The following is a 26,172-nucleotide window of genomic DNA, read 5'->3' on the forward strand; positions in this document are numbered from 1 at the left end:
TGGTTTTGACGATTTTAGAGCATTAGAACATCATAAAAACAGGGCAGTGCCTGTGGCTCAGTGGGTAGGGCGCCGGCCCCATATATCGAGGGTGGCAGGTTCAAACCTGGCCCCGGCCTAACTGCAACAAAAAAATAGCCAGGCGTTGTTCCAGGCGCCTGTTGTCCCAGCTACTTGGGAGGCTGAGGCAAGAGAATCGCCTGAGCCCAGGAGTTGGAGGTTGCTGTGAACTATGTGACGCCACGGCACTCTACTGAGGGCGATAAAGTGAGACTCTGTCTCTACAAAAACAAACAAACATAGAATTAAACTTTGGGTTTCATATAGTGACATTACTGCATCTTTGCATATTTTATGGAATATATTCCCCTTCATTGTTAGTTAACCCTTCTAGTTTGTAAATGAAAAAACTAAGGTCCAAGAAGGTTAAGGTACCTCCAAGGTCAACCAGCTAGAAGAGGTAGAACCCAAGGATAAACTTGAGTTTAACTTCAAACCCATGTTCTCTTTGTGTTCTTACATAATGCCTAGGACATAGTAGATATTCATTAAATATTCAAATTGATGGCTAGATGGCAGATGTATGAACATGTTAAAGCTCACTCAAAATAATGAAAAAATATTAGGAGCCGGTTGTGTACAGGCAGTTGGACAAGCTTATAAATTTAGGGACATAAAAATGTGGCTCTTAGTGGTTAGGGGAAAGAATGCCTCAGAATGATAGGTGCTGGAAAAAATATAAATCCTGTAAGGCTTTGTAAACCCCAGGATAAAGAGTTTGGAATGGATTCTGGTTATAATGAGTTGTTGTTGGAAGTTGTTGTTGTTGTTTTAAAGTCTCATCATGTTTTAGTCTATTTTGTAATAGCTTTACTGGGAATGTAATTCACATATTGCATAATCTACTCATTTAAAGTGTACAATTGAATGATTTTCAGTATATTCTCAAGGTTGTACAATCATCACAATTGTAGAACATTTTTATCTTCCCTAAAAAGAAACCCCATATCCTTTACTCTCCTAACCTCCTGACCACTAATCTAATTTCTGTCTCTATGGTTTTTCCTATTCTGGACATTTCATATACATGGAATCATTCATATGGTCGTTTCTGACTAGTTTCTTTCACTTAGCATAATGTTATCAGGTTTGTCCTGTTGTACATGTATCAGTATTCCATTTCTTTTTACAGTTGAATAATTTTCCACTCTATGGCTGTGCTACATTTTATTTATCTGTTCACCAATTGATGAATATTTGGGTTGTTTCCACCTTTTGGCTCTTATAAATAATGTTGCTGTGAACATTTGTGTTTAAATTTTTGTGTGTTGCTGTGAACATTTGTGTTTAAATTTTTGTGTGGACATGTTTTCATTTCTTTTATTTTCCCAGAAGTAGAATTGCTGGATTGTGTTTAACATTTTGAACCCGTCACCCTTGGCATATGGGGCCGGCACTCTACCGACTGAGCCACAGGCACCGCCCAGTGTTTAACATTTTGAAAAACTACCAGACTGGTTTCCAAAATGACTGTATCATACTACATTGCCACCAACATTTTGTGAGGGTTCCAATTTCTCTATATCCTCACCTGGATATGTGAGGATATCCAACATATGTTTACTGTCTTTTTGACTGTAGCCATGTTACCTGGGGGTGGATGATTTGCATTACATTAATTACTAATGATGCTGAACTGTTTTGTAATGTGCTTATTGGTGATTTGTGTACCTTTTTTTTGAGAGGTGTTCAGATTCTTTGCTCATTTTTAAGTTTGGTCATTTTTCTTTTTGTTGTTGAGTTGTAAGGGTTGTTTCTATATTCTGCATACTCAAGTCCCCTATCAAATACATGATTTGCAAATAGTTTCTTCTTATCTTCTTATCAATTGAAATACAGGTTTTTAAATTATTTAATTATTTATTTATTTATTTGCAGTTTTTGGCCAGGACTGGGTTTGAATTCGGCACCTCCAGCTTATGGGACCGTCGCCCTACTCCTTTGAACCACAGGCTCTGCCCCACCCCCACCTTTTTTTTTTTGAGCTGTAGTCTCACTCTGTTGCCCTGGGTAGAGTGCTATGGTGTTACAGCTCATAGCAACCTCAAACTATTGGGCTCAAGTAATCCCCTTACCTCAGCCTCTTGAGTAGCTGGGCCTAAGGCGTGCACCACAATGCCTGGCTAGATTTTTCCATTTTTAATAGAGACAGGGTCTCACTCTTGCTCAGGCTGGTCTCAGACTCCTAAGCTCAAGTGATTCACACTTTGGCTTCCTAGAGTGCTAGGATTACAGAGGGGAGCCACTGTGCCCGGCCAAGTCCAGTTTACCTATTTTTTCTTTCATTTCTTATAGTTTGGTGACATGTTAAATTGGACACTTGTTAAATTGAAGACTTTGAAGGTGTTCCCCTATATTTTCTTACAAGAATTTTTATAGTTTTAGCTCTTACATTTAGGTCTTAGATCTGTTTTGACTTAATTTTTATATATGGAATGGGGTAGGGTTCCAGTGTCATTCTTTTACATGGGGATACCAGTTGTTACAGCACCATTTATTGAAAAGCCTATTTTTCCCCATTGTAAAACTGTTGAAATTTTAAGGAGAAAAATATAATCAAACAAATGTTTAAAGAAGATCACTCTGACTACGGTGTAGACAATGGCAGCCCATCATCTCTGAATCTTAGAATACCAACAAAAGGTACTATGAGTGAGTAGCCAATGACCTAGAACAAAAAACAGAAACACATAGTATCTAAAGTCATGGGAATAAAGTGTTTCAAGAAGAGAATGTGGTCAACTGTGTGGAATTTTGCTTAATGATTTAAGATACAGTCTTGTGTACCACATAATGATGTGTTGGTCAGCAACCTACTAAATAGGTGATGGTGGTCCCATAAGATACTGTACCTTTTTTTTCTGTGTTCTGATATGGTTAGGTATGTAAATACTTACTGTTGTGTTTCATTTGCCTGTTACATGCTGTTAAGGTTTGTAGCTTGGGTGTGTAGTAGGCTATACCAGCTAGATTTGTTTTAAGAACACTATAGTGTTTGTATAAGGATCAAATTGCCTAATGATATATTTCTCAGAACATATCCCTGTTGTTAAGCAATGCATGACTATTTTAAAAAGGAAGTAACTATTGGATTTGACATCCAGAAGGTTATTGGAGACCTTTTGAAAAGGAGTTTTGGCAGAGTATTTAATTAGGTCAGTCTGATTAGAATCAGTTGAGGAATGAATGTGGGGAAATGGCAAATAGGCACAGCTCTTTAAAGATATTTGCTGGGAAGATTTTTTTTTTGGTAAATGTATATAGGTTTTTTTAAAAAAAATTTAATGTGGAAAGGTTAGGAAATCTAAAACAATTTTGACAAAGTAAAATAAGTGGGAAGAATTCGTTTTTCTGGTTTTGAGACTTTATTTAGCTACAGTAAACCAGTAAAGCTGGAGCAATTTGACATCCATATGCAAAACTACGAATGCCTACGTAAATTTTATACTTTGTACCAAAATTAACTCAAAATGTAACATCAAATAAAACTAAAGGCTTTTAGAAAAAAAAATAGGAGAACATCTTTGGGACCTTAGACTGGATAAAGAGTTGTTAGACATGACACTAAAAACATGATCCATAAAAGAAAAAATTAATTAATTGAGCATCAGCAAAATTAAAAGCTTTCACTGTACAAAAATACTCTCTGCGGGGTGGCTCAGGGAGTAGGGCACCGGTGCCATATACTGAGGGGGGGTGGCTCAGGGAGTAGGGCACCGGTGCCATATACTGAGGGTGGCAGGTTCATACCAAGCCCTGGCCAAAACTGCAAAAAAAAAAAAAAAAACAAAACTCTCTGCAAGGGAATGAAAAGGCTAGTTACAGACTTGGAGAAAATATTTGCAAACCAACACATCTGACAAAGGACTTACATATGAAAAGAACTCTCAAAAGTCTATGGGAAAAGAAAGTGAATAATCTAATTAGTAAATGGGCAAAAGACATAAACAGATATTTCACCAGAAAGGATGTATGGGGGGCAAACAATCACAAGAAAAAATGTTCGGTAGTTTAGCTGCAGGGAAATACAAATTAAAATGATAATACAGGAGTAAAATATTAACCTTTGGCTCAATGATATTAAAATAATAATGACAATACTATTATTTAAATACATCTTTTTTTACTTATTAATGAAGTTATCTTTATAACTTTTCATAAATGTAAATATGGTGATACTGTGGTGTAGTTCTTTAGTATTCTAAAATTCTATGTGCTTTGATACTACATTATGGAACTATAAACCACTAAATACAATGAAACCCAGTGACCCAGTGAGTTTTATGGCGCTTGCTGTTGTTTATTAAGTAACTTCAAGAGTTTTATGTGTTACTTTTCTACTGTTTTCCTTTCCACATTTTCATCCAGTATGGGTAGGTCATTAATTTCCTTCAGCTAAACAGTTTTTATATTTATTTGTAAAAAACCATAATTGTTTTATGTTGGTTCTGTTTTGCTTTGTGGTAGATAGTGGGTTTTAATCTCTATTTATTCTATTGTTTTGTTCTTTATGTAGAATGGAGTAATATCAAAATGCTTAATAGAAATTATTGGCTGTTTATTTCAGGGATACAGCAGGCCAGGAGCGATTTCACACCATCACAACCTCCTATTACAGAGGAGCAATGGGTATCATGCTAGTATATGACATCACCAATGGTAAAAGTTTTGAAAACATCAGCAAATGGCTTAGAAACATAGATGAGGTAAGACCTAGAAGTTGCATAAGCCCTTCATGAACAAACATTTGTGTGCTTGCTTAGGAAGAATTAATATTCCAGTTGATCTTCCAGATATGTACTATTATTATTGAAGTTACTATTATTGAGATGCTTCCACTTTTTAAAAGGTAATATTATTATTTGTCTACCTTTAAAAAAAAAAAACTATGGAGCAGTCTATTTAGAACTCCATCAAAGACAATCACTAAATTACCCAAAATTCTATATAGCCATCTTATACGATGGCCCCAAATGAAAGCTATCAGTGGTTTTATGTTGCCTTCCTTCAGTGAATCTTTATTGAATGAATGAACTTTCCAACAGTAGTTTTTAAAACTTATTTTTATAAGTCATATAAAAATTATATTGCTTATAGACATTTTTGGAATGTATGGAATACTAATATAATAATAATCTAAGAAAATAGCACCATATCATTGTATGTGAAGATGTCAGTTTTTATAAGGTAAAGTTGTGTTATCAAAGCATGTCTTTCTCTGTGCTATAGCATACATAGGTGGTTTCTTGTTAGAATTATTTTTAATGCTACGTTGCTTTCTTTTAGGCTTTAAATGTCATTAAGGCTAACTCTTTAAACTAAGTTTTGGCTGGGTACATGAAGATCAAGTCTTAAACCAAGATAAGACTCAAGATAATACTTTTTTTTTTTTTTTTTTTTTCAAGATAATACTTTTAATGGTAGCAATCCTAAGGGCACATTACTATTTTTTCACCGGTAGAATAAATCCCAAGGAGAAGCTTGTAATTATTTAGTAACTACTAAAAGATACACAGATATTGAAACAAAAAAAAGGCTTCATTTTTTATTTCCTTATCCTTCATCTTCTAGTCTGATCAAATCGTCTGTGTAATAAGAGCAGTTTATTTGTGGTGCCTTTCCAGCCATAGTTTCTCTGGTTCTACAGCATCAACTGGTATCCTATAGTGGAATCCTGCTCTGACACCAAACACCCAGAGTCAGTCTCAGACACTATTCACAAGTCCTAGTTCCCCAGGCTACCCATGCTTCTACCCAAGCTGGCTATTCTTTTTTGGGTTCCCACAACCCCACTTCATATTTGATAGTTTGCAAGAATGACTTATAGGACTCAGGAAAGTACTGTACTGATGACTATAATTTTATTATAAAGGACATAGCTCAGGAACAGATAAATGGAAGAGATGCATATGCAAGGTGTAGGTGGTGGGGTGAGGTTGTAGAGATTCCATGTCCTTTCTACATGCATCATCCTAGTACTTTGATGTGTTCACCAATTTGGAAGCTTCTCTATCCCTGTTGTTTCAGAGTTTTAATTGAAGTTTCATTACTTAGGCATGTTAATTAAGTCACTGCTCTCTGATAATTGAGCTTAATTTCTAGTACCCTACCCTTCCTTAGAGGTCAGAAAGTGGGGCTAAAAGTTCCTGCTTTCTAGAGACGTGGGGGTTGGTTCCTTTGGGGACCAGCCCCCCATGGAGCTAGATAAGAGCCCTGCCCTGAGTCATCTGTTAGCATAAAGGGCTAGTTTGAGTACCAAAAGACACTCCTATCACTGGAGAAATTAGGAAGGGGCTCAGTGCCAGGGTCTGGGGACAAAGACCCAGTATATGTTTTTATTATACCACAGACTCTGTATACTTGACATAGTAGACTAGATGACTTATTATTTCCCAGCATAAACTAGGATACAAAAAGTTAATTCATTTTAAAAAAGAAAGTCATCTATAATCTCAGCTACTCTAGAAGCCTGAGGTGGGAGGATCCCTTGAGCCCAGGAGTTCAAGGCCAACAGTTATGAGCTTGCCTATGAATAGTCATTGTGCTCCAGCCTCAGGAATAAAGAGAGACTCAACCAGAAAATCGGCCAGGCATGGTGGCTTACACCTGTAATTCTAGCACTCTGGAGGCTGAGACTGGTGGATTGCTTGAGCTCAGGAGTTCAAGACGAGCCTGACTCCGAGTGAGACTCTAAAAATAGCTGGGCATTGTAGTGGGTGCCTGTAGTCCCAGCTCCTTAATGAAATGAGAGGATCACTTGAGCCCGAGAGTTTGAGGTTGCTGTGAGTTCTGACACCACAGTACTCTAACAAGGGTGACAAGCTAAGACGGTCTCAAAGACAAAAAACAAATCCAGAAAATCCTATTTCTCTGATACATAAGATGTTTGCTATGCCAATTTTTCTCTTTTTTATAAAAATTAAACTTTAAATGAAAAGCTGGATCAATTCAGCAACATTTTTTAAAGGATTATATGACAGAATCAAGAGAAATATATCCCAGGAATGCAAGAGTGATTTATTTCTTTTTTTTTTTTTTTTGTAGAGACAGAGTCTCACATACCACCCTCAGGTAGAGTGCCATGGCATCACACAGCTCACAGCAACCTCTAACTCTTGGGCTTATGCGATTCTCTTGCCTCAGCCTCCCAAGCAGCTGGGACTACAGGCGCCTGCCACAACGCCCGGCTATTTTTTTGTTGCAATTTGGCCAGGGCTGGGTTTGAACCCGCCACCCTCGGCATATGGGGCCGGCGCCCTACTCACTGAGCCACAGGTGCCGCCCCAAGAGTGATTTCAATATACAAAATCAGTATAATATGCCATATTTTAAAAGGACAAAAAGTATATGATCATTTCAGTAAATACAGAAAAATGTGACAAAATCCAACACCATCTTATGATTGAAACAATCATCACCAGCCTGAACAACGTGGTTCAGGAGTTTGAAGTTACAATGATCTATTGATGATAACACTGCACTCTAGCCAGGGTGACAGAGCAAGACTTTGTCTTAAAAAAAAAAAAGAAGACAACAAGGCAGTGCCTGTAGCTCAGTGGGTAGGGCGCCAGCTGTATACACTTGAGGGTGGCGGGTTCAAACCTGGCCCAGGCCAGCTAAACCAACAGTGACAACTGTAACAATGAAAAAAAAGAAATAGCCAGGGCGGCACCTCTGGCTCAGTGAGTAGGGTACCAACCCCATATACCGAGGGTGGTGGGTTCAAACCCAGCCCGGCCAAACTGTAACAAAAAATAGCTGGGCATTGTGGTGGGCGCCTGTGGTCCCAGCTACTGGGGAGGCTGAGGCAAGAGAATCGCCTAAGCCCAGGAGCTGGAGGTTGCTGTGAGTTGTGATGGCATAGCACTCTACCAAGGGCAATAAAGTGAGACTCTGTCTCTACAAAAAAAAAAAAAAAAAAAAAAGCCAGGCATTGTGTGGCTGGTGCCTCTAGTCCCAGCTACTTGGGAGTCTGAGGCAAGAGAATTACTTAAGCCCAAGAGTTTGAGGTTGCTGTGAGCTGTGACAACATGGCACTCTACTGAGGGCGACAGTGAGAGTCTGTCTCAAAAAAAAAAAGAAAAGAAAAGTTTTCTGTGCCTTGAAATAATAGAGATAAGAAATCATAATATTTAGAATCCTAGTCCTGATGGCTTTTAAGTAACATGACCTTATATACTTTTACTGCTGTATTTTCTTTTTTTTTTTTTTTTTTTTTTTTTTTTGTAGAGACAGAGTCTCACTGTACCGCCCTCTGGTAGAGTGCCGTGGCGTCACACGGCTCACAGCAACCTCTAACTCTTGGGCTTACGTGATTCTCTTGCCTCAGCCTCCCGAGCAGCTGAGACTACAGGCGCCCGCCACAACGCCCGGCTATTTTTTTGTTGCAGTTTGGCCGGGGCTGGGTTTGAACCCGCCACCCTCGGCATATGGGGCCGGCGCCCTACTCACTGAGCCACAGGCGCCGCCCTACTGCTGTATTTTCTAACACATTTTAGTGGTATTACTTGACAAAGTGTTCTGTAGACAAGTAATTTAAATAGGTCTTTTTATTTTGTGATTTCTGATCCTTTTGTGTGCTTTGATGTATTGTGAACATCCAAGAGGAGAGTTGTACTATGTAGTGTTTTTAACTTGTTGACTTGTTCTACCAGGAAACACTTGGGATCAGTGTTTTAGGAAGTATGGAATATTTTGTTATATATAATATGTGTAAATGAAAGACATATATTAAAACAACTTGGAGGCTCATGCTTATGACTCCATGGTTTTGTGGTCAATTATTGAATTAAAAAAGTTCTTTATGTTAGAGTCTCTAATGCTGAACAGTGATCTTTATCTAAACCAATGGACTTCAATCAGGGGTAATTCTTACTAATCCCTAGGGAACAATTGGCAGTGTGTAGAGATATTTTTGATTGTTAGAACTAGGGGACAAAGAGAATGCTGGCACAAATTATCTGTAGGTTTGAAGTTGAGAAATTGATCTGGACTTTAATATCTTTTTATATTAGAAATCAGCCAATTTTAAAGCTAGTTACAGTGTAGGTATATTAATTTATATGGATAGAAATGTGTGTTCTTCTGTATAAATATGTCTTTCATATGTCTGTGTCATGCATCTACTAGTCTTTATGTTTTTTTATCTGATGTGATACACAAGTACTATGTATCTGAATGAAAAAGATTAATATGCATGTTGGCATAAGAAAATGTAAGAAGTTCTCTACATTCTGACTACAGTTTAGTGGTCCCATGGTTCAGGAGCAAAGGAAGCCTTCTTTAACCTCATTATGCTTCATTCTTACTGTTATTATTGCCAGCTAAGGATGATCTTGACTGTAAAGATTTGTATAATACTATTTTGACTTTTTTTTTTTTTTAAGTTTTTGTGCAGAGAAGCATATCATAGATGTTTTTCAGGTCTTAGCTTTGGTGCTATCCTTTTAGCACTATGCAAGAGGGATACTATAATTAGAAACAGAGAAAATCTGAGCAAAGAAAGTATTCACTCAGAACGTTTCCCAGACTGATAGGAATGTGTTATTACATAACAAAACCAGAAAGGTGTTCTTGCTGGATATATAATAGTTGGTAATTTCCATATCTGAGACCTAGACTTTTAAAAACAGATGGGACATTTTTAAAGAGAATTAACAATAAATATGTGATATTCTACCTTGGGTCAATCCAAATGCAATTCCAAATTTTCTCTCAAAGATAAAAAGTGCATAGATACCACTTCTAAATAGGAAGGAATTTTACAAATAGAAGCCTTCCTGATCAATAATACTAGGATTTTTTTGTTTGTTTTAAGAGACAGGGTCTCATGCCCAACTTGGTGGCTCACACCTGTAATCCTTGCACTCTGGGAGGCAAAGGTGGGTAGATCACTTGAGCTCAGGAGTTCAAGACCAGACTCGGAAAGAGCAAGACCACATCTCCAAAAAATTAGCCAGGCATTGTGACGGGCTCCTGTAGTCCCAATTATTCAGGAAGCTGAGGCAAGAGGATCACTTAGCCCAGGAGTTTGAGGTTGCAGTGAGAAATGATACCATAGCACTCTACCACGGCCTACAAAGTGAGACTATCTCCAAAATAAAAAAAGACAGAGTCTCACTTTGTTTCCTAGGCTGAAATACATGGCAAGCTCACAGCTCACTGCAACCTCAAACTCCTAGGCTCAAGCAGTCCTCACACCTTATCCTCCTGTATCCTAGCTATAGGTGTGGACTACCACACCTGGCTAATTTAAAGAATTTTTGTGTAGAGATGATCTTGCTCAGGCTGGTCTTGAAACTCCTGGGCTCGAGTGATCTTTCAGTCTCAGCCTCCTAAAGAGTTCATAGACATGAGCCACCAAACCCAGCCAGTACTAATGGTTTTCTTCTCTTTCTTTTTTTCTTAGACACTTATGGCAAGTGGACAATACTAATAGTTTTAATGACACCAGACCTGCTATTATAATAGTTTTCCCTGTCCCCTTTTCGCTGTTGGAAAGCAAGGCTGAGTCAGGAGAATTGAAGGAAGGAGCTTGTATTGAGAGTCTGGGCATAATCTAGTCAATTTAATTTGCACAGGACCTGAAGGCACTGGGTGTAATGGCCATCGTCTTATATTCTATGTTGCTGCTCTAGGACTGATGTTTCAGCTCTAGCAGGAGTGTCCAACCTGCAACCCACAGGCCACCTGCAGATTTGATTATGTGAGGACCTTTTGGATTATCTGTAGTGGCAGATAGCACAAAAATTATACATGGACCTTTTTTTTTTTTTTTCTTGCTCGTCAGCTTTCATTAGTGTTTGTGTATTTAATGTGTGGCCCAAGGATAATTCTTCTTCCAGTCTGGTGCAGAAAAGCCAAAGGTTGCCCACCCTTGCGTCTGAGGTCTTCTCTCTCCCCCCACCCCTCCCTTCAGGCTTACTTTCAAATCTATTTTTGAGGTGGATTTAGGTTTATTCCCTAAAATGTTAAACATGTGTAAGGAATTTTACCTATTTGTGGAGAGCTAGACGCCTATAAATAGGTGGTCAAATTGCTAAAGCTTTATGAAATTATTTATTTAGAGACAGAGTCTCCAGCTATTGCCATGGGTAGAGTGCCCTGGCATGAGAGCTCACAGCAACCTCTTAACTCTTGAGCTCAAGTGACCCTCTTGTCTCAGTTTTTCTTTTCTTTTTTTTTTTTTTTTTTGAGACAGAGTCTCAAGCTGTAACCCTGGCACCCTGGGTAGAGTGCTGTGGCGTCATAGCTCACAGCAAACTTAAACTCTTGGGTTTAAGTGATTCTCTTACCTCAGCCTCCCAAGTAGCTGGGACTATAGGTGCCCGCTACAACGCCCGGCTATTTTTTATTTTATTTTATTTTTTTGAGACAGAGCCTCAAACTGTCGTCCTGCAGCTGTTTTTTGTTGTTGTTGTTGCAGTTGTCATTGTTGTTTTAGCTGCCCCAGGCCAGGTTCAAACCCAACAATCTCAGTGTGTGTGGCCAGCACCCTACCAACTGAGCTGCGGGTGCCACCCAGTTTTCTATTTTTACCCTGTTTCCCCGAAAATAAGACATCCTCCGAAAATAAGACCTAGCATATCTTTGGGAACACACTTTAAAATAAGACACTGTCTTATTTTTGGGGAAGCAGGGTAGTAGAGACAGGGTCTCGCTTTTTGCTCAGGCTGGTCTGGAACTGTGAGCTCAAGCAATCCACTGCTTTGGCCTCCCAGAGTGCTAGGATTACAGGGATGGGCCACCATACCTGGCCTCATTTTTTCATTTTTAGTAGAGACAAGGTCTCACTCTTGCTCAGGCTGGTCTCGAACTTGTGAGCTAAAATGATCCATCCAACTTTGCCTCACAGAATGCTAGGATTACAGGCATGAGCCACCTCATCCATCCTCTTTGCCAATTTTTTGATTTTTTTTGTTTGAGTTTTAGTAGTGCTTTATGTATTCTGAACCATATATATGACTTGCAAATATTTTCTTTTTGGGGGGTTGCATTTTCATTCTCTCACTAGTGTCCTTTGTTGCACAATACTTTTTCATTTTTATGAAATATAACTTATTTCATTGTCCATGTTTTTAATATTATATCCAAGAAATCATTGCTAAATCTTGTGTCCTGAAGCTTTAGAGTTTTGTAGTTTTAAGTCATCTTAAATTTAAGTCTTTGATCCATTTTGAGTTAGTTTTTGTATATGATGTAAAATAAGGTTCCACCTTCATTCTTTTCATGTGTATGTCTGGTTTTCCCAGTGCCTTTTTCCTCATTGACTGATTTTGGCACCCTTGTTGAAAATCATTCGTCTATATATAAGAGGGTTTATTTCTGGACTGTCTTTTCTATTCCATCTTATATGTCTGTCTTTTGGGGGAGGTGGAGACACATTCTCATTCTTGTCCAGGCTAGAGTGCCATGGTGGTGTCAGCCTAGCTTATAGCAACCTCAAGTTTCCTGGGTTCAAGTGGTCTTCCTGCCTCAGCCTCCTGAGTAGCTGGGACTACAGGTGCCCACCACAACGCCCAGCTAATTTTTTATATTTAAAGTAGAGATGGGTTCTTAGCCTGGTCTCGAGCTCCTAATTTCAAGCAATCATTCGCCTGCCTCAGCCTCCCAGAGTGCTAGGATTATAGGCATGAGCCACTGTGCCTGGCCTGTATGTCTATGCCAGTACCATGCTGTCTTATTCTACAGGAAGTAGTGTGAATTCTCAACTTTATACTTTTTCGAGCTTGTTTGGCTACTCAGGATCCCTTTAGATTCCATGTGAATTTTAGGGTGGATCTTTCTGTTTTTGCAAAAATTGTCATTGGGATTTTAATGGGGCAAGCATTTGTTTTTAAGTGATTCTAATGTATAGATCTCCTTATGCCATAGCACTGTAGCTATTTAAGACTTTAAGGGATATGTACATTTTTAAATTAAGTCTTCTGAAGGTTGGTGTACATTATAAATCTGAAATCAAGATCCGGCTTGGATTGATGATGCATAAGAGATCCCAATGTCACATCTTTTGCTTTTATCTTGATCTCTTTTGGTAAGAACATATCTACAAAATTTAGACAGCTACTCTATGGGAAATAATACTTGACATGGACATATCTTAGGAATTATGTGTCTTTTCTGGATAATGTAAGAATTTGTAATGGATTTTAAGGCAAGGTGGTTTTAGGGTGACTAAAACTTTCATGCTATCAAGTGATAAAGATTAAAAAAACAAACAAAAAAAACTTTCATGCTATCAAAATGACACTCTAAATTGAAAATCAGTTTTAACACATTAACTACCGTGTGAGTTGTATTTAACTCATGCTAATTTTGAGCCTGGGGCCTATGAAGCATGAAATCTCTGCTAATTGGTTTCCTTGTCAAGACATGTGTCCCCCATCTCCCGTTACCATGTTCCAGCTGATTTTCCCAAGTATACCACAAACACTGGACCCTATTCTACAATTGCCATAACTTCTGACTATGCATTTTGCCTGGAATATTTGCCTGGCAGCTCTTTGAATGATATCCATGGGATAGTGTGTGGTGACATGACATTGTTGCACATACTTAGGGAATATGATTCAGAGGTTGCCATCCAGGACCACCCAAGGTCCACTCTAGACACAACTAAATACTTGGGGAATGACAAAAGATTCAGTTCTCAGAAACAAATTCAGTAAGGCATGAGTTGCATATAATGCACCACAGAAAATAAAAAATAGGGCGGCGCCTGTGGCTCAAGGAATAGGGCGCCGGTCCCATATGCCGGAGCTGGTGGGTTCAAACCTAACCCCAGCCAAAAAGCACACAAAAAAAAAAGAAAATAAAAAATAATACATCTTTTATTAAATTAGAAAGGATCATTTTATTTACAAAGTTAGTTTTTATTCTATTTTTGTAATGAAACACTGTGGCCCCAAGGGAAAATTTGTTTTTTCCTAGTGTGGCAATCAATGTGTTAAAGAATATTAAAGCCAGGCCTGGTGACTCATGCTCATTATTGCAGCATTTTGGGAGGTTTTAGTGGGAGATTGCTTGAGCCCAGGACTTTGAGACCAGTCTGGGCAGCATAGCAAGACCCCATTTCTACTAGAAAATAAAAAAATTAACCAGCTGTGGGCGGCGCCTGTGGCTCAGTCGGTAAGGCGCCGGCCCCATATACCGAGGGTGGCGGGTTCAAGCCCGGCCCCGGCCAAACTGCAACCAAAAAAATAGCCGGGCGTTGTGGCGGGCGCCTGTAGTCCCAGCCACTCGGGAGGCTGAGGCAAGAGAATCGCTTAAGCCCGGGAGTTGGAGGTTGCTGTGAGCTGTGTGAGGCCACGGCACTCTACCAAGGGCCATAAAGTGAGACTCTGTCTCTACAAAAAAAAAAAAAAAAAAAAAATTAACCAGCTGTGATGGCACAAGCTTATAGTCCCAGCCACTTGGGAGGCTGAGGTGGAAGGATCATTTGAGCTGTGGAGTGTGAGTCTGCAGTGAGCCATGATCATGCCACTGTATTCCAGCCAGGGCAACAGAAAAACCCTATCTCAGATAAAATTTTAAAAAGAGAATATTGGTTTGGCACCTGTGGCTCAAGCGGCTAAGGCGCCAGCCACATACACCTGAGCTGGCGGGTTTGAATCCAGCCCAGGCCCTCCAAACAACAATGACAGCTGCAACCAAAAAATAGCCGGGTGTTGTGGCAGGCACCTGTAGTCCCAGCTACTTGGGAGGTGGAGGCCGGAGAATCGCTTGAGCCTAGGAGTTGGAGGTTGCTGTGAGCTGTGATGTCATAGCACTCTACCCAGGACGACAGCTTGAGGCTCTGTTTCAAAAAAAATAAAATAAAAAGAATATTAAGGTATAATTCATGATAGTGTATAAAAGTAAAAAATTTTCTTACCTTTTAGCATGCCAATGAAGATGTGGAAAGAATGTTACTAGGAAACAAGTGTGATATGGATGATAAAAGAGTTGTACCTAAAGGAAAAGGAGAACAGGTAAAAATTTCTGAATAAAACTGATATGCTGCCCTTTTTTACTAAAGATAATGTTGCTTTATAATAATTTTGATAGTAGTGCTGATAAAGTGCACTGAGCTAGTTTTATTTTTTAAATGCTTGTTGGAAACAATCGTTTATAATTTGAGTGAATTTTTTTAGTGCATATTCCTCATGTATTTGAGAATCAAAATCTGTGACCTTATTTTTATTTTTAGCCTTAAAAATAAAGGAAAAAATAGGAGGAAAAAAATAAAAATGTGTGATTCTTGGTTATTTAACTTCGACTTTAAAGAAATATATCAATTAGTATGATTCCAGAATTTGACCATTAGGAGCCTGTGATGAGCAGAAATTAGATCCTGATAAGTCACATTGAGCTTCTCTTAAGTTTGCCCCCAAAGTGAATATCTGATTTAGAATATCTGAAACAAACCCCCAGGGTAAAGAGATTATTTTAATTACTTTCCTTTTGTTTGATTTTTTTTTTTTTTTGAAAGAGCTTGAAATAATCTGTTTAATATATTCTAGTTGGGATCACTGCCTCTAAAATATCAATATTTAGTCTAAGATGTTACAGTTGGCAACACATACTTGATCAATTTATGATGATATTTTGCTTCTGTTTTAGATTGCAAGGGAGCATGGTATTAGGTTTTTTGAGACTAGTGCAAAAGCAAATATAAACATCGAAAAGGCGTTCCTCACATTAGCTGAAGATATCCTTCGAAAGGTAAGTTCCTATTTTTACTTTCTGCTGAGGTACCCGAGTTATCTCAGTTGAATATTTTGTCAGTGGTAACTATCAGTATTCTGACCTCCTATGGTCAAACCATCTGTAGTCCCCAGTTCTGTACCCTTTCAAACTTTTTAATCTTACTCCAGCTTTTTAAATCTTGGGTTCATGTCTTTCATATTTTAAAAAAAGCCTCTCCTTTATTTCTAATTGGACTCATTTATTTTATTTGGTTTATTGGATTCTTTTAGATAATTTAAGAAGTGAATGTAGGCTAGGTGGGATGACTCAACATCTGTAATCCCAGCACTTTGTGAGGCCAAAGGGAAGAAGATCACTTGAGACCTGGAGTTTGAGACTCAGCCTGGGCAATGTAGTGAGACCCTGTCTCTATAATAAATATAGAAAAATTAGCTGGGCATGGAGGTGTGCTCTTGTAGTCCTAGCTACTTGGGAAGCTAAGGCAGGATAATCACTTGAGCCCAGGAGTTCAAGACTGTAGTAAGCTATGATTGTGCCATTGCACTCCAGCTTGGGCCACAGGACAGGGACTTGTTTATAGAAATAAAAAGGTGCATCTCTTAAGTAGTTATTGCAGAATCACAGTTCTGCTATATAGTTGCTTCTAAAGCAAATAAAGAGCATGTATAGATTCTCTGTGTACTGGTGATGAAACATTATTCCAGTACTCACAGTCCTGGTAAGACCAGGATATGCAGGAGTTTCACAGAAATTACTGAAACACCTTTGTCTCTGTATTCTTTGTTTTTCTGGGCCTTTTGGTCTTCTCCATGCTTTCTGCTTGATTTCTGTCTATATTGTGTCCTTTGGTGATCTTCTCACCAGTCTTGGTGATTTTTTTTTTAAATAGTACCATACAGTCATTATATAATTTGTGCTCCACTGAAGTAGAGCTTCCTTATTATCACATTAAAGGTTAAAGTATGAATACAACAATAAATAAAGATCTGCCTGTAAGCAGGCCCACTTTTTTTTTTTAAGAGACAGAGAGTCTGGCGGTGCCTGTGGCTCCAAGGGGTAGGGCACTGGTCCCATATGCCAGAGGTGGTGGGTTCAAACCCAGCCCTGGCCAAAAATCACCAAAAAAAAAAAAAGAGAGAGACAGAGAGTCTCACTTTATCACCGTTGGCACAGCAACCTCCAACTCCTGGGCTTAGGACATTCTCTTGTCTCAGCCTCCCAAGTAGCTGGGACTACAGGCGCCTGCCACAACACCTGGCTATTTTTTTGTTGCAGTTTGGCCAGGGCCAGGTTCCAATTTGCCACCTTCGGTATATGGGGCTAGCGCCCTACCCACTGAGCCACAGGTGCTGCCCCAGACCCAAGTATAGACCCAAGTATTTAAATTTTTTTTTTCTTTTTGAGACCGTCTCACTACATCAACCTGGGTAGAGTGCCGTGGCATCACGGGTCATAGCAACCTCAAACTCTTGGGTGTAAGCGATTCTCTTGCCTCAGTCCCCTGAGTAGCTGGGACTAAACGTGCCTGCCACACACCTGGCTATTTTTTTTTTTTCAGTTGTCATTATTTAGCTGGCCAGGGCCGGGTTCGAACCTGCCACCCTTGGTGTATGTGGACAGCGCTGTAACCACTGTGTTGTGTGTGCTGAGCCAAAGATAGCACTTTTTAAAATGCACATATTCTCACTTTGATATTGTAAACTTAGGAGATACATAAACATAAACTTGCTGCACATTAGAATTAACTTAAGAGTTAAAGTAATTTAAAACATTTTTTTAACTTAGGTATTTGGATAGGTAATTTATTCCAATGGTTCAAAGATTTAAAATAAAAGGAGGAAAAAGTACAGAGAAGTCTCCACCCTGTTCCCTAATGCCCTCAGTTGCCAGTTCGCATCCCTCCCCTACAGGTAACCCGTGTGATTCATTTCCTATTTTATAGCTATGAGTAAATTTGAATATATATTCTTATTCTCTCCCACTCTCTTTTTAACAGATTTAGCCACCTTTTTTCACTTACTATAAGTAAAACAATTCTACTTTTTAAGTAACTGCATGATATTCCTTTAAAGGATTGTATCATAATTGAACAAGTCTCCTAGTGAGGAAAATTTAAATTATTTTCCACTTTATGTGTTCATAAACTATTTGTAGTGCCTTTAAAAGAGAGATTTATAGGATCTTGCTCTGTCACCCAGGCTGGAGTATAGTGGTGTGATCATGTCTCAACATAACCTCAAACTCCTGGGCTTAAATCATCCACCTGCCTCAGCCTCCCAAATAGCTAGAACTATAGGCATGCACCACCATGGCTAGCTCATTTTTAAAAATTATTTTGTAGAGATGGGATCTGGCTCTGTTGCCAGACTGGTCTTGAATTCCCAGCCTCACGTGATCCTCCAATTTTTGGCATCCCAAAGTGCTAGTATTACAGGTGTGAGCCACCACGCCCAGCCCATAATTTTATATTTAAATTGTTTTGCATGTGTAAATATATTTGAAGGACAAATTCCCAGAATTTGGTCAAAGAGCATATATGTACATTTGGAATTTTGATACATGCTGCCAAATTCTGTCATGGTGGTTATACTCCCTCATGATTCCCACTAGCAGCATCTGAGAATATCTGTTTATTCACACCCTAGCCAGAATAGTGGATTTGCAAGATCACATCTTTCCCAGTCTGCCGACAAGTTAAAAAAAAAAAAAGATTTAATAGCTCTCTTAAGAGTAAGGCTGAGCTCTCTTAAGAGTGAGGCTGAGCATTAAAAAAAGTGTTTAGGGCAGCACCTATAGTTCACTGGGTAGGGCGCAGGCTCCTTACACCAAGGCTGGTGGGTTCAAACCAAGCCCTAGCCTAGGCCAGCTAAAACAACAATGACAACTGCAGCAACGACAAAACACAGCCAGGCATTGTGGTGGATGTCTGTAGTCCCAGCTACTTGGGAGGCTGGAGCAAGAGAATCATTTAAGCCCAAGAGGAGGAGGTTACTGTGAGCTATGATGCTATGGCACTCTACCAAGGGCGACAGCTTGAGACTCTGTCTCTAAATAAATAAGTTTAGAGATGGGTCAGTGGCAGGCACCTGTAGTCCCACCTGTTCAGGAGGCTCAAGCAGAAGAATCGCTTGAGCCTGGAAGTTCGAGACCAGCCTTGGCAATATAGGGAGCCTCTGTTTATTAATAAATGAATGAATGTTTATAGAAAAGGAAATGCAAAATGATTCTTAAACTTTTTTGTTTATTTCTTTGCCCAGTTTTTTTTTTTTTTTTTTAGAGACAGAGTCTCACTTTATCACCCGCGTAGAATGCCGTGGCATCACAGCTCACAATAACCAGTAACCTCCAACTCCTGGGCTTAGTCGATTCTCTTGCCTCAGCCTCCTGAGTAGCTGCGACTACAGAACCTGCCACAATGCCCAGCTATTTTTTGTTTGCAGTTTGGCCGAGGCTGGGTTTGAACCCTCCAGCCTCGGTATATGGGGCCGGAGCCCTACCCACTGAGCCACAGGTGCCGTCCTCTTTGCCCAGTTTTTATATTTGGTTGTTGGCCTTTTCTTATTCTTCTCTAGGGACATTAACATTATATTAATACTTAGGCTCTAAAATGTTTTGCCCTGCAAGAGATATCACCCCTTCACCCACCTTTTCAAAGAGTCTATTTTAAGAATCAAAGTTAATGTGGCGGGCGCCTGTAGTCCCAGCTACTCGGGAGGCTGAGGCAAGAAAATCGCTTAAGCCCAGGAGTTGGAGGTTGCTGTGAGCTGTGTGAGGCCACGGCACTCTACCGAGGGCCATAAAGTGAGACTCTGTCTCTATAAAAAAAAAAGAAGAATCAAAGTTAAATTCTGAAAGATAGACTGTGAGGCCGGATATAATACGGTGGCTTATTCATGCTTATAATCCTCGCACTCTGTGAATCTGAGACAGGAGGATCACTTGAGCCCAGGAGTTTGAGGTTGCTATGAGCTGAGCTAATACCATGGCATTCTAGCCTGGGCAGGAGAGTGAGACTCTGTCTCACCTAAAGGAAAAAAAAAATACTGTGAATGAGATGGGAAGTAAAGGTTAAGCACCCATATGTCTTAAACCTGATCCATACCTGAAAGTTCCCAGTATTTCCCCTGCAGCGATATTATTTTCTTGCTAGGTGCTAAGCTGCTTCTTTCTCTTCATTGTTTTTTTTGTTTTAAGAGACAGAGTCTCACTTTGTCACCCTCAGTAGAGTGCCGTAGTGTCACAGCTCACAGCAACCTTCCGCTCTTGGGCTTAAACGATTCTCCTGCCTCAGCCTCCAGAGTAGCTGGGACTACAGGCACCCACCACAACACGGGGCTAGTTTTTGTTGCAGTTTGACCGGGGCCGGGTTCAAACCCCCCCCCTCCTCCGTATATGGGGCTGGTACCCTACTCATTGAGCCACAGGCGCCGCCCATTTCTCTTCATTTTTTTCTCAGAAGATTTTTATTAGCAAAGTTGCTTGTATAGGGAAACCTACAAAGGTCTTTTTCATGTATAACTTGCCACTTTAATGTACAGGGAGGAGAAGAATCCCTTCAGGCAGTGATAGTAGGCAGGTAAGCTCTAAGGGTAAGCGGAAATTTCACCTCCTGATTCAGTAAGTAGGTTACTTGAGTTTTTAAAATAGTTTAATTTGGGCGGCGCCTGTGGCTCAGTGAGTAGGGCGCCTGCCCCATAGGCCGAGGGTGGCGGGTTCAAACCCAGCCCCGGCCAAACTGCAACAAAAAAATAGCCGGGCGTTGTGGCGGGCGCCTGTAGTCCCAGCTGCTCGGGAGGCTGAGGCAAGAGAATCGCGTAAGCCCAAGAGTTAGAGGTTGCTGTGAGCCGTGTGACGCCACGGCACTCTACTGAGGGCGGTACAGTGAGACTCCGTCTCTACAAAAAAAAGAAATAGTTTAATTTTTTCCCCTAAGACCATAATTTTATTGTTTCCATGAGATAGTAAGTTCTCTCAGGTGCTTCCTAGCTTTTAAAATTCCATTCATGATGAACTACTGTTACATACAGCAGCATGGATAAATCTCAGGTTGATGATACTGGGTAAAGAAGTTAGATTCAAACATTATTTTAAACTATATATAGTTCCATGTATATGAAGGTTGAGGCCAAGCATGGTGACTTGTGCCTGTAACATAGTACTCTGGGAGGCCAACGAGGGTGGATTGCTGGAGTTTGAGAACAGCCTGAACAATAGCAAAACCCCATCTCTACTAAAAACAAAGAAAACTAAAGCAAGAGGATTACTTGAACAAAGAACTTGAGGTTGCTATGAGCTATAATGCCATGGCACTTTAGTCAGTCCAGACTGAGATTATTGTCTGAAACAGTGGTTCTCAACCTTCCTAATGCAGCAGTGTATTTTCATTGTTACAAAGGGGTCGCGACCCACAGATTGAGAACCGCTGGTCTAAAACAAAAAAAGGTTAAGAACAACAACAACAACAACAAAAATCTACAATAATAGAAACGAGAATATTGATTAAGAGAGTAGTCCTGACTGGAAAGGGGCAGGAGGGAGCCTTCTTGAGGGCATTATGTTTTATATCTTGATCTGGTGGTTTCACAGTATATAGTTAAAAATGCATCAGGATGTACATTTAAGATTGTGTGCTTTTTCTTTTCTGCACATAACTTGTCTCTCAAAAACTTTTTTCAGGCTTGGCGCCCACAGCACAATTATTACAGCACAAGCCACATACACCAAAGGTGGCGAATTCGAATCCAGCCTGGGCCAGCTAAACAACTGCAACAAAAAAAAATAGCCAGGCATTGTGGCAGGCGCCTGTGGTCCTAGGTACTTGGGAGGCTGAGGCAAGAGAATCGCTTAAACCTAAGAGTTTGAGGTTGCTGTGAGCTGTGACACTGTGGCACTCTACTGAGGTAGACCTAGTGAGAGTCTGTCTCAATAAATAAAATAACTTTTTTCATATATAAAGTCTGATGCCTGTTTAAAGTAGTGTGTTCTTATGATTTTTTATTTAATTTTTTATTTTTTTTTTATTTTTTGAGACAGACTATGTCGCCCTTGGTAGAGTGCAGTGGCATCACAGCTCACAGGAACCTCAAACTCTTGGGCTTAAGCAATTCTCTTGCCTCAGCATCCCAAGAAGCTGAGACTGCAGGCACTTGTCACAACGCCTAGCTATTTTTTTGTTGCAGTTGTTGTTTAGCAGGCCGGGGCCAGGTTCGAACCCACCTGCCTCAGTGTATGTGGCTGGCGCCCTAACCACTGAACTACAGGTGCTGAGCCTATTCTTCTGATTTTAATAGTAATATTTAATGTTGGGAAGATACAGGATTATACAAAGACATTGAAATTACTCATAAACTTAAGGGTTGCTGCTGTAATTTAGCATTTTGGTATATATTCTTTTGTTTTTTCTGTATCGATCGTCAACATGAATTATATAACTTTGCAGTTTGCTCTATCCCTTTTCACTTAGTCATAGTTAGATTGCCTTTTTGACACTGTGGTACAATTGGACTGGCACAGTGGCTCCCGCCTATAATCCTAGTACTTTGGGATTACTTGAAGCCAGGAGTTGGAAACTAGCCTGAGCAACAGTGAGATTCTAAGAGAAAAATTAGCCAGGCATGGTGGCGCTTTATAGCTCAGTGGTTAGGGCACCGGCCACATGCTCCAGGGCTGATGGGTTCAAACCTGGCCCAGGCCTGCTAAACAAAAACAAACAAAAAATAGGTGGGTGTTGTGGAGGGCACCTGTAGTCCCAGCTACCTAGGGAGGCTGAGGCAAGAGACTCGCTTGAGCCCAAGAGTTTGATGTTGCCGTGAGCTATGATGCCACAGCACTCTACCCAGGGTGACAAAGTGAGACTCTGTCTCAAAAAAGTAATAATACTGTGGTACAATAATAAAAGCTTTTTTGCTTCTCTAATATGAAGACATATGAAACTCTGGTTTCATTGGTAATGCCTTGTGCTAAACAGACTCAGAGGTCAGAACTGTGAGATAACAAAATCTATTCAAAAGAGGGCAGAGAAGATTGCAGAAGCTTTACAAAGGGACGCCAGCAAATGTCTCCAACATTTCACAGCTTGGAGGAAGCTCATGGAGGAAGCAAACAACATGAAGATCAAAAACAAAACTCTTATGTCTTTATTTTGCACGTGGGGGGAAAAACCTATATGACTGTAACTGCATTTTGTTGCATAAGTTGACATTTATGATAATATTTTTGTTGAATCTTCATTTTTCTGTGGCAGTGTTTTTTCATGGGTTATTTTCCTTGTGTTTATTCCAGACCCCAGTAAAAGAGCCCAACAGTGAAAATGTAGATATCAGCAGTGGAGGAGGTGTGACAGGCTGGAAGAGCAAATGTTGCTGAGCGTTCTCCTGGTCCATCAGTTGCCATCCCCGTTTTCTCTTCTTGCTGCAAAATAAACCACTCTGTCCATTTTTAACTCTAAACAGATATTTTTGTTCCTCACCTTAACTATCTAGTCCACCTATTTTATTTGTTCTTTCATCTGTGACTGCTTGCCTACTCTTATCATAATTTTCTTCAAACAAAAAACTGTATAGAAAAATCATGTCTGTGACTTCATTTCTAAATGTACTTGCTCAGCTCACCTCTGCATTTCAGTTGTATTATAGTCCAGTTCTTATCAGCATTAAAACTTACAGCGATCATTTCAAATCTATTCTGCAAATTGTATAAGAATAAAAATTAGAATTAACAATTTTATTTCGCACAACAGTGGAATTTTCTGTCATGGATAATGTGCTTGAGTCCCTATAATCTATAGACATGTGATAACAGAAGAAAAGCCAGGAAAACACTCATTCTCGCCTTGACTATGTAAATGGATTAATTTTGTCCTGTGCCTTATGTGGAAAGGAATTTCTTTGGTTTTCCTTTTTTGTTATGGTGGAAGCATGTGCAGGAGACGTATCATCCAAACATACACCATTAAAATGTTTGTGGTTTGCTTGGCTGTAATTTTCAAAGTAGTTAATTGAGGACAAAGGGTAATGCAGAAATGATAGCTTTGGTTTGCTGAGTCTTGTTTTAAGTGGCCTTGATATTTAAGACGATTCCTGCTGCCATTTCTTCTCCTTGGCCACATTTCCTTGCATCTCATCTTCCTGCATGCTGGTTTTTTTGCTTCTCTCCCGCACCACCTCATGGTATGAGTTATTTAAGAACGAAAGGGGCAAACTAGTAGACTATGTCAAGTTTAACATAAAGCACTGATTTAACTTGCTAAGTAAACTGAAAGATAATCTCTAACTGCCTACTATCCAATGTCAATTGGTGTCTTCCCCTCATTTGTTCCCTCTCCAATACTACCTATATTCCAGATTCCTTCATTTGCTGTTTTACTTGTATGTTCCTTTTCTCCTTCTTGGTTCCCTTCCTGTCTTACTCATTGAGTTTATGAAATGGAAGAATTAACTTGCATGCACTAGTGTTTGGAGGGTGTTGTGGTTTGTCTTTCTAATTAGGTGTACGGCCTATTCACTTTCCCAAGAATAAATCTCTTAACCTAAATTTGAGTAGTCTCCATTTTGGCAACTCCTCTAGCAGTTTGGTAGCCCAGTAAAGGTGGTGGTTTCTCAGTAAAAAAAAAATATGGGATGGAGGAGCGAATTTTATAAACATGTTTGCCAAATGTATTTGAGATTTGGCCTCTGAAGAACACTTCAGTGTTAAGTTGTCTTTACCTTAAGATTTAGAAGTACTTTAGAATATTATTAATTTTAAGTCCCATCTTCGCATCCTTTTGGAAAACTTGTGGATTTGGGAAAAGGACAAGAAAAGGCTTTTCATGCAAAGATAAGATCTCTAGCTTTCTCTAACCCTGTCCATTTTTCACTTTATTTTTCTAGTTTTGCTTCATTGCTTATCATTAGGATAGGGTAAGTTAAGTTCACTATGCTGCTAGCATCCTAAGATGATACCTTTGTTGAAATAATTGTGAATAGCATGATTCATTTCTAGCAGAGGCTGAGTTTAGGACAGCAGCTTCCATTGAAAAGTCTCTCTGTGTTGTGAATAGCATTTTAATGACCTCTTGGCTCACATAAACAAACAACATAGGGACTTATCTGCTATGAAAATACATGAGTTTTTCAGATAGAGCCCTAAAAACAATTTTATATGCCTCACTGATTGTTGTTCTTAGCGTTTTCCCTCACTTGACTTTATCATTGTTTACTACTAGTAAAAAGCAGCATTGCCAAATAATACCTAATTTTCCAGTAAAATAAAATAATGAGATATTAAGCTTTTCAAAAAGTTTTAGATTAAACTGTGTTAATGTATTTGTTGTTTCCCTTTATCTGGAATGTGGCATTAGCTCTTTATTTTTAACCTTCCTTAATTCTTACTCAATTTAATGACTTAAGGTTTGAGAGCTAAACACTGGGATTTTTGGGTAACAGACTGACAGTTTTGTTTGCATAATTATAATCGGCATTGTACATAGAAAGGACATGGCTACCTTTTGTTAAATCTGCACTTTCTAAATATCAAAAAAGGGAAATGGAGTGTAAATCAATTTTTGTATAATCTGTTTGAAACGTGAGTTTTATTTGCTTAATATTTAGGGCTTTGCCCCTTTTCTGTAAGTCTCTGGGGATCCTGTGTAGAAGCTGTTATCATTAAACACCAAACAGTTAAGTCCATTCTCTGGTACTAGCTACAAATTCGGTTTCATATTCTACTTAACAATTTAAATAAACTGAAATATTTCTAGATGGTCTACTTATGTTCATATAAAAACAAAACTTGATTTCCAACTGTGTGGTTTGGTTTTCATTTATTTATGGAGTTGGAGGATTACTTATGAAAACGATGCAAAATAGCAAACTAAATATTAAAGAATGGCATAAATAGAGGAGAAATAACTTTCTCAACAATGGAATACTGGGAAGGCAACTCCAAGAACTATCTTTGATAAGAAACTACATAAAAAATAGAATCATCTATAGAACATTAAAGCAGAATCATCCTGTTTCCAAAAGAGGAGATGCCATGATCCTAGATCCTTTAATAAAGGTGTATTTCCTGCTTGTGTGAACCATACCAGCAGCTTTGGCTTTATGTAAAGTATTGGCAAAAGAAATGTTTGATCCTATATTAAGACCTTATTGATAATTGTTGGCAAGATTTAGCTCTGCTGAGAGGATGCCTTATAGAGGTTTTCTCAAAGGCAGTGCCCAAAAGAATCACTGGGGAAAAGTCATTGGAGTTCTTTTAATGCTATCTTTTTCCTGCCCCACCCCACGTACTTCTGTGTCTAGAATGGGGCCTAGAACTCTACCTTTGAGTTAGGGATATAGGATATGGCCTCTGCCCTTAAATTACGATCTAGTTTGGAAAGCAGCAGTAATCACCTAACATACAAAAGCCAGATAGTTGCGATCCATATTTTAAGTGCTA

The 26,172-nt window shown here is 39.3% G+C and overlaps 1 protein-coding gene across 1 annotated transcript in view; it reads left to right on the forward strand.

Annotated features, from left to right (window-relative positions):
• The window catches only part of RAB10 (RAB10, member RAS oncogene family), a 90,637-nt gene extending 65,152 nt beyond the window's left edge, over nucleotides 1–25,485 (forward strand). Inside the window, exons 3-6 of the mRNA XM_053588178.1 lie at nucleotides 4,628–4,766; nucleotides 14,940–15,029; nucleotides 15,661–15,762; nucleotides 23,029–25,485. Coding sequence (XP_053444153.1) covers nucleotides 4,628–4,766; nucleotides 14,940–15,029; nucleotides 15,661–15,762; nucleotides 23,029–23,112 — 415 coding nt within the window. The 3' untranslated portion in view covers nucleotides 23,113–25,485. The remainder of the gene's footprint in view (nucleotides 1–4,627; nucleotides 4,767–14,939; nucleotides 15,030–15,660; nucleotides 15,763–23,028) is intronic.
• The last annotated feature ends 687 nt before the right edge of the window (nucleotides 25,486–26,172 follow it).

The sequence above is a fragment of the Nycticebus coucang genome, chromosome 4 (assembly GCF_027406575.1).
Source record: "Nycticebus coucang isolate mNycCou1 chromosome 4, mNycCou1.pri, whole genome shotgun sequence".
In the NCBI taxonomy this organism is placed as follows: Eukaryota; Metazoa; Chordata; class Mammalia; order Primates; family Lorisidae; genus Nycticebus; species Nycticebus coucang.